General features: G+C 36.1%; 1 protein-coding gene across 1 annotated transcript; it reads left to right on the forward strand.

Moving 5' to 3' along the window:
- Positions 1–1,725: 1,725 nt before the first annotated feature.
- LOC109199443 (endonuclease domain-containing 1 protein-like) lies at positions 1,726–7,165 on the forward strand. The gene is made up of 4 exons (XM_019354793.2): positions 1,726–1,791; positions 3,565–3,906; positions 4,300–4,454; positions 7,001–7,165. The coding sequence occupies exons 2-4, from the start codon at positions 3,583–3,585 to the stop codon at positions 7,035–7,037; spliced, it is 516 nt and encodes a 171-aa protein (XP_019210338.2). The 5' UTR covers positions 1,726–1,791; positions 3,565–3,582; the 3' UTR covers positions 7,038–7,165.
- Positions 7,166–9,156: the final 1,991 nt, after the last annotated feature.

The following is a 9,156-nucleotide window of genomic DNA, read 5'->3' on the forward strand; positions in this document are numbered from 1 at the left end:
CAGTCCTTGTAATATTTTTGTGTTTATTTGTGTGCGTGTGTGTTTTCATTTTTGTCTTTTGTTTTTTTACATTTGATAAGATTTTTATTTAATTTACAGTAAAATAACTTTTCTCCAAAGTTGTTGCTTTACAAGAAATGCGCTTCTTTTGTTTTAAAAGAACTGCAGCTTAAGCTGTGGTCAGTTTTACTGTGGGAAATGATGCATGTGAAAATCTGTGGACGAGTTCTGATAAAATCTACTCAGCACCTCCACTGTGATACACTTATGGATACAGAAATTACAGTTTGTTTTTTTTATAAAAACATCTTTGCACTTTCTTTGTAATTTGAGTGATTGGAAATCAAAATGAAATCAAAAAGAAATTACAAAGAAAGACAGTTTTCATTTTCACTTTGCATTATATATTTCTACAATTAAGCATGGAACTAGTATGGTCTAAGGGTATTTATGTCTCTAAAGTTAAGAGTCTCAGTTTGTGTCATGGACCCTGAGTCCTCAACACTTTCTATCTCTCTTTTTTGTTATTGTTGTAGAAGTCTCAAAGTTTTGGTTTTAAATTTGACTCCTTGTGATGTAACTGGTTTGTTAAAAATTATTTCTGTTGTGTCCCATTTACAGAGTTTTGGTTCATGTTTTTATTCTGATTCTAGCATGTTGGGCTTTAGTTTTACTGTATTTTTCATATGTCGTATCCACCAGCTTTAATAAGCAGACATATGACCTAAATGTACATTACATAACACATGCATAAAAATAGTTTTACTGTATTTGACTTCTTGTTCTTTATTCTGACACAGTTTCTGTTTTGAGTTTCTCACATGCTTAGTTCACTCTGTAATTTCTCTGTCTGTTCCCACATCTCTGATGTCACTGTTTCTTCTGGTCTCTGTTGAGTATTTTTCCCTAAGTTACTTTCTGTTTTGCTTTGAAATTCAGTTTTCTTATTTCTTTCTGATAGGCCTGATTGTTCTCATCTTTGTCTTGTTCCTAATCAACTCTCAAAGTGTATTTTTATACTCTGTGCCTGTTTTCATTTCTTTGGATTTTGTGTCACCATTTAATGTGCAGAAAGATTTGAACATGAGCAGAAATCTATAAATTTCTATATAAAATTATCTATAAAAGTCTATGAAAGAATTAAAATGTACGGATGTTTAAGCAGGTTACTTACAGACCTACTCTCATGTTTGGAACGAGGCAAAAACAGAAACCTTGAAAAAGGAAATCATCACTAAATATGCGCTGTCTTCAGTCAAGACACCCGTACCTCCTCATGCCACATTCAGGTATCCACCTCTGTGTTTTTATTGTCAGACTATACTAAAGTAGTTTTATATGCTCTCCATCAGGAACCACTTTTTTTCTTTTATTGATATATTTTTATATATTTCTGAAAAATATCTTATATATATATTGACATTAAAATAACAAGTTTAGTTAATTATCCATGTCCTATTTCTTTTGATTTTGATTTTATAAAAATGTGTTATTAGAGTAACAAAGTTGCTTTTTAAGAAATACATTTTTTTATTTTAAAAGAACTGCTGCAGAAGCTGTGGTCAGTTTTACTGAAAGAGACTATGCATGTGAAAATGTGTGATGGGGTTCTGTGGAAACCTACTAAGCACTTCCACTCAGCTGGACTCATTGATACAAAAAATTAACTTCCTCCTTCGGCTCAGTTTATATTTGAGGAAGGCACTCCTGGTCTTCACTGGGTGTCTTGTTTCCTCCGCTGTATGACCCTTTAACAACAGAAGTTCAGCTGGTTTTTACAAACAAGTCGTGGTGAGAATTTTTTCAGTTTATTTTATTAATCTTCTTAATTTCTTTATAATCTGGGTGATTGCGTTTCAAAGTTCTTGATGCCTTATTCAAATCTGACTTCTTACAATATTGTTGAGTCTTTGATTTCTGTTTTTACTCAGTGGTTTTCCATGTAATAAGTTTCTGTTTGTAGTATTTTGGATCAAGTTAATATTTTTAGTCTTGCATCCTGAGCTTTAGTTTTACTGTATGTTTTAAAAATTATTTCAATACAGTGGTCCCTCGTTTATCGCGGGACTTACGTTCTAAAAATAACTAGGTGAAATCCGCGAAATAGAAAGCTTTGACAATTTTTATAGATGTTTTAAGGCTGTAAAACCCCTCACTACACATTTTATACACTTTTCTCAGACAGGCATGAACATTTTCACACTTTTCTCTTTTGTTTAAACACTCAAAATTAAAACTTTAGTGGAAAAATAAGTCCAGTATTATAGAATGAAACCAAAGACCAAACCCTGTTTTCAGGTCCAGAACATGAAAATAGAGCAGCTGTGAGAGAATTCAACATAAATGAATCAATAGTCCTGAATGAGAGGAAGCAAGATGAATGAGTTGAGTAAAGTTTGACTTATCTGACTGTTTTGTTTCATTTAATGTGCTGTATAATCTAAAAAATACGATAACTTCTACCTTCCTTTAGCATGTCCAGAAGTCCAACTTTTTGTGCGATGGTTAGCATCTTCCTCTGCCTTTTGGGTGCTACCGCAGGTGCCTTTGACGGTGCAAATCATTTCATCGACATTGTTGTGTTTGTTTGGGAGAAAACTTACCAACATACAGTACAGCACTTCAGAGTCACACTGCTAGCGATCTAAGATTTATGTAAATTTGACAAGCTGAACAACAACCAATCAGGACGCACAACACAATGCGCTGTAAAAAGAAAAAAGCATGCAAAATTGCACAAAGAAAACTGCGAAACAGCGAGCCCACGAAAGGTAAACCACGTTATTGCGAGGGACCACTGTATTTATTTTGAGCCTGTCTTGTTCTTCAGCTTTAGTAAGCCAAACCATCTGATCTGAAAGGAGTGTTGTTCCAAATACATTAGGTTTGCCAAGAGGCGCTCTATAAACTCTCTATGGGCTCATCTTGTTATTTTTTTTGTTTTCATGTATTTATTTATTTATTACGATTAATAATTAATAACCATGTATTTTAACAACACTGCAGCTTACAGAGAGTTGTGATAAAAACTGTGGAGGAAGTCAGGAGTGGCAGAGAACTATGTGAGAGTGGTGCGGGATATGCATGAGGTCAGTGAGACAGTCTGATGTGCAGGAACAACCAATGGGTTGAAGGCGGGGATTACATCAGGTTTAAGAGAGCCTGGAGAGGTGGAGGTATGCTCGGGAGAGAAGAGGGAGGAAATTCAGTAGAAACAGAAGAGCAGAATATATGTCTGTGAATGAGAGGAACACGGGTGTAACAGTGAAGATACAAGGAGCAGAGCTAGTGAAGGGAAACAGTCCACAAGTGAGATGAAGAAGATGGTGAAGGCAAAGTGGAGTGGATGGAGAATGAGGCAGCACGACTGGAAAGGCTTACAAAATGGTAATGAGGCCAGGGCAAACAGAGAGTTGGTGCAACAGAGGAGGATACTGAGGATAGGGTGAGATGAAAAAAGACGATCTGCACTGGTGACCCCTAAATGGAGCAGCTAAAGGAAGATAATTGTTTCCATTTAAGAGTAATATTTTAGAATTGTTTTTGTTATTTTCCTCTGAACAGACGATCAAGTGTTCAGCGATGTCATTACCGAAGCACCTCCTGCCCCTTGCTGCTCTCCTCCTTCTGTCCATCTTTCCCACTGAAACTAAAGTGGTGGCATCAGTGGAAGACTGTAAGGAGGTTTTTCTTCAGCAAACTCCACCACACATCCCAGGAATTTTGGAAGGAGGGATCATCCTGGACCAAAACAGATACAAACTAATTCGCCAGACTTTCAGTAACACCAGAACATTTGTGACGCTGTACGACACAAAGAACAAGATTCCAGTTTTTTCTGCTGCAAAGTACAGAGGGGGAGCTGGAGGCAAGAGGCCCAAGATCAAATGGATGATTGAACCACAGGTATCAGTAGCAGGGACATATAATAGTTACCAGTAAAACTAACAATTAATTTTAGACTAAAATAATATATTATGAGAGTGCAGTCCTACTTACATGCTATAATTGTAGCTAATCAGGAATCTACAGATATTTTCCATTACATTGTGATATTCAGTATTGTTCAATATATTTCCCTAAAGACTAAATCCTATATTAAGTTTGGCTAAAATTAGCTTAAATTGTGTCAAACCAAGTTTGCTCAGTAAATGAAAACAAGCATTATCAGCTAAAAAATTATCCTAGGTTTAAGTCCTCTTTTCTTTTCTTTAAATGAAAAATTATTAACTGTGCAGTTAGTTTATTTAGCAGTAACCATACATTTATCACTATTTTACCCTTTTTACATTTTGACAGCTTGAAAACATACGAGACAAAGGCATCATGAGAAAATCAAACAAGAACATCATCTACAACTACCAGGCTGGAAATGAAGATTACAAAAACAACCAAGGGTTTGACAGAGGACATTTATTCCCAAACTCGTACGGATCCACTCCTATTGAAAAAAGGTCTACTTTTACTCTGACTAACATTGTTCCACAAATAGGTCATTTCAACCAGGGAAGCTGGAACAGAATGGAAAACTGTGTCAAATGTGTTTTGAATGAATATTGCCTTAACAACAATGACAAAATAGAAGGCTTTGTAGTTACTGGAGCACTGCCCAGCAACAATAGTCTCAACAACAAGATCAATATTCCCTCAGTGCTCTGGTCAGCATTCTGCTGCTACAGTCACAGGCAGAACAGCTGGCTGGCGAGCGCACACTGGGGTGAGAATGTTGCCAATGGCCCTAAATACCTGCAGACACAGACCTTAACAGAACTCCACAGAACCCTGGGAATTGAACCATTTTCTCAAACACAATGTCCTCTTCACACCACTGTCACTCACTTGTACTCAGACCTTTCCTCTAACTGCAATTGCTCACCCACATCAAGTACATCTTCTCCTACAACCGCTGCTATCCCTTATAGTCCAATATCTGTGTCTTCCACTTCTAAAGCTAATGCAGCACCCCCTCCCAGTACCAGTACTGGGTCTTCCACATTGGGCACTTCTAGTCCTGCATCTGACCATGTTACTACCACATTGTCCCACATCTACTACCAAATGTAATACCAATACCATAAAAGCAATTATTCATAAAAAAGCAATTCTTTGCCCTCAGTGAATGAGAAGCAGTACATCTGGGTGAAATACAACTGAAATGTATAAAAACTAGCTTATTTATTCAAATAAAAAATCATTAAGGAAAGTATGCTCAGTATAAATGAATGTACAATAATCCAGTAAATTTCATTTCATTAAATTCCATTAAATTTAATTGTACTTATGTGACAAGGTTTCATGGGAAATAGATTAAACAAAATTATTATTATAACTAGTAATTTGAACTCATTAGTACTTGATTCTGATGTATATTTGTCTCATCTTAATTGACAATAAGTGTAAAAATAATTGTTTTTGTGATTTGTTTTGTCTTTAAAATCTTCTGCTTATGACAATTTATTAGCAGTTCCAAACTAACTTACAGACTGTTCAAGTTTTCTGTCTCGTATTTCACAATGAATGCATTAAATCTAAAAATTTCATAAAATAAAAATTATTAACCTCCATGGTATTTTTTAATGTTTGACATTAAATGTGACAGCAACAATGTGAATGCTGTCTGTCTGTCTGTCTGTTTGCTAGCAGTCCTCAGTTTTCAAGATGTCATATTCAAAATGTGAGTGTGATCTAGATGACAGTAGCAACTGTAACTGATTTGAGTTTGGTGAAAATCAAGTAAAGATCACTCAAAATGTGAAAAATCATTAATAACTTGATATTACCCACAAATATTTTATGGATTGGCTCGGGGGGACACGAGTACCTGAGCTGGCTAAGCATTTGACGTTGACTCTTATTGTTGGCACCCAAGGTCAAAGTTGATCTTGCAAAATATTTTAAAGAAAAATGTGTGAGTAATATATCATGTAAAGGGTCAAGAGGAACACTTGGTTTTTCAATGCAATGCCCTACAACATCACAATTATGTCATAATGTTTCACAAAATCACACACTGCTTGAGTACATTTTAAAATCTCAATTTTTTCAGCTTATAGAAGCCAATGATTTCAGGCAATTCTCCTCCAAAGACATTAAAAATACATTTACAGTGTTTTATGATGAGTGTTATTAGTCCATTAGTGCTTTTGTTTCTGACTGAAATAAGGGACTGAATAAAAAAATAATTGAGAGAAATCTGAGCCTAAATGTCTGATCCTAATAAGTTCTAGTCTTGATTTCCTTTGGCTCTTTTGAGTTTAGGTTAATATCTCTGTCATCTCTATTCACAGACAGTCTTAACAAACTGCAAACATCTATTAATAAGAATAATACCAGAGTATTATCATATATATGAGTTACGTTTATTGGTTTCAAAGCACAAGAGAGCTACAGCGTGTTTTAAACAACTCAAGTGAATTTTATTAATACAGTTGAATATCATAAATGGAAAATTTTCCTCAAAAATTTTAGTAATTTGTGCAACAAACAACAAGATATCCAAAACAATCTCTGAAAAAAAAGAATACAGGGATGAACAAGGAGAGGAGAGGCTCGTTGGAGGAGCTCGGAGTGAATTTCCAAGTACATCATTTGCAGAAGTGTTTCACCTGATATGTAACAAAGAAAACTGGCACACAGACAGAATATACAAACCACAGCAGGGCAAGAACTTCACAAATACGATTGCTACTGTATTAAAGTTTATTTTAGCTCTTCTTTCACATCATTTGTAAATATATGTAGATAGTTAAACTGATAGATGAAGTACTAACAATACTGGATATAATTCGTCCAACCTGCAACTACAAGTTGTGAACATGCTCATCTGATGTCAGAGATCATAGACACAATAACAGTCTATAACAAATTTAAGAACCGTTTTTTTGTTTCATGTTTAATTCATAGCTTTCAAAGAGGTCAAGAAGGAGGAAGTCTCATTTTGTTATATAATTGTTATATATTCTCTGTTTGCATCTCTGTTTTAACTTCTACACTTTTTCAGGAGCGTGAGGAACCTGGAGGTTTTTACTCAGGCCTGAGTTGTTTCTCCCAGTTTCCTTAATGAAGCTTCAAACTTACCCAGTGAGGTAGGTTTGCTTTGTGATGTGTAACATGGTAACTGTGTGTTCAGAGAGTATAAGAAAGAAAATATCAGCCTGACATAATCTCTTCCATTTCACAATAATGTTTAAATGATGGTACAAAACATAATTTTATGCCAGAGCATACAAATAAGAGACATCTAATAATGAGACAGTGCTTGTGCTTACTATCTGAGAAGCTACATGAAGCTCACATGCTAACTAAGGTAAAGAAAGCTGCAGTCGTTGATAACAGCTTTGTTATGATTAAAGCTTACATGCTGAAGAATGTCTAAAACTAGCTCGGTATTTGAATTCATGATTTTTTATGCATTTGGTTTTAGCCGCTCAAAAACTCTTATCAGTTTAACCTTCACATCTCTCACGCTGTTTAGTTTCTCACTCTTAACAAATTCTGTGATCTTTATCTGTGATTTGGAAAGGAAACGTTTCACTTTGCGTGTGGGACGTTTTCCAAGAGAAACTTTCACAGATGAGGAAACTGAAGGAGTAGAGGTGTTTGTAAAAGGAGCAAATGCACTTGATGTGGGTCAGCAATTGCAGTTAGAGGGAAGGTCTGAGTACAAGTGAGTGACAGTGGTGTCAGGAGGACATTGTGTTTCAGGAAATGGTTCAATTCTCAGGGTTCTTTTGAGTTTGCCCAAGTTCATTGTCTTCAGATTTTTAGGACGATCATCTACATTCTCGCCCCAGTGTGCACTTGCCAGCCAGCTGCCCTGTTTCTCACTGTAGCAGCAGAAAGCTGACCAGAGCACTGAGGGAATATTGATCTTTCTGTTGAGACTATTGCCACTGGGCTGTGCTCCAATTATTACAAAACCTTTACTGTTGCAGTATTCATCCAGAATGCATTTGACACAGTTCTCCATCTTGTTCCACCTCCCGCTGTTGAAGTATTTATTTTGTGGAACAATGTTAGTCAGTGTAAAAGTAGACCTTTTTCCAATATCAGTGGATGCGTAAGAGCTTGGAAATAAATGTCCTTTGTCAAAACCTTGGTTGTTTTTGTAATCTTGGAATCCAGCCTGGTGTTTGTAGGTGATTTTCACTTTTGATTTTCTCATGTTGGGTTTGTCTCCCATGTCTTCAAGCTGCCAAAATTGAAAGGGTAGACTAGTGATTGTTGTAATCAGTTATTATCTTTCTGTCATAACAAGAAAATTTGAATTTACACCAGTAAATTAATTTGAGCCATACCTCTCAGAGCAGACTAAACACCAAACAATTACCCATATGCTGCACTATTACATGATAATGAGAAACACACAAAGTCTCCAAAGAACCTTAAACAGGATCACTTAAAAATTTCAAACAGTTTTATTAGCAGGTGTAGTAGCTGAGTTTTGATGTCAGTGCAGTGCTGTAGTTGGTGCTGTAATTAGTTATTACAATAAATGGTAACTGGACTGATTCTTATGTAGCACTTTTCTACTCTCCCTGAGAACTCAACACACTTTGTACAGCATGCCTCATTCACTCAAGCCCATTTTTTCTATGCTTAAGTGCTTTCTATATAACATTTACACTCTGATGGAGGCAACGGAAAGCAACTCAGGGTCAGTATCTTGTTCAAAGACTGGAACATCCATCAACCTTCTGATTAGTAGATGACCTACTCTACCCCCTGAGCTACAGGCATGATATCTTTCACAGAATTAAATATGTTTGAATTCTGCACCATAGACTCATTATCATTTTTTTTTAAATTTCAGCTGAAAAAGAATTAGCTCTGATACCTGTGGTTCAATCATCCATTCTGTTCGGGGTCTTCTGCCTCCTCCTTCTCTTTTGTACTTTGCAGCAGAAAAAACTGGAATCTTGTTCTTGGTGTCGTAGAGCGTCACAAATGTTCTGTTGTTATGTAAAGTCTGACAAATCCATTTGTATCTGGTCCGGTCCTGGATGATCCTTCCCTCCAAAATTCCCGGGATGTGTGGTGGAGTTTGCTGAAGAAAAAACTTATTACAGTGTTCCACTGATGCTACCACTTCAGTTTCTGCGGGAATGATGGACAGAAGAAGGATAGCAGCGAGGGGCAGGAGGTGCTGCATCATTG

The sequence above is a fragment of the Oreochromis niloticus genome, linkage group LG3 (assembly GCF_001858045.2).
Source record: "Oreochromis niloticus isolate F11D_XX linkage group LG3, O_niloticus_UMD_NMBU, whole genome shotgun sequence".
NCBI lineage: Eukaryota > Metazoa > Chordata > Actinopteri > Cichliformes > Cichlidae > Oreochromis > Oreochromis niloticus.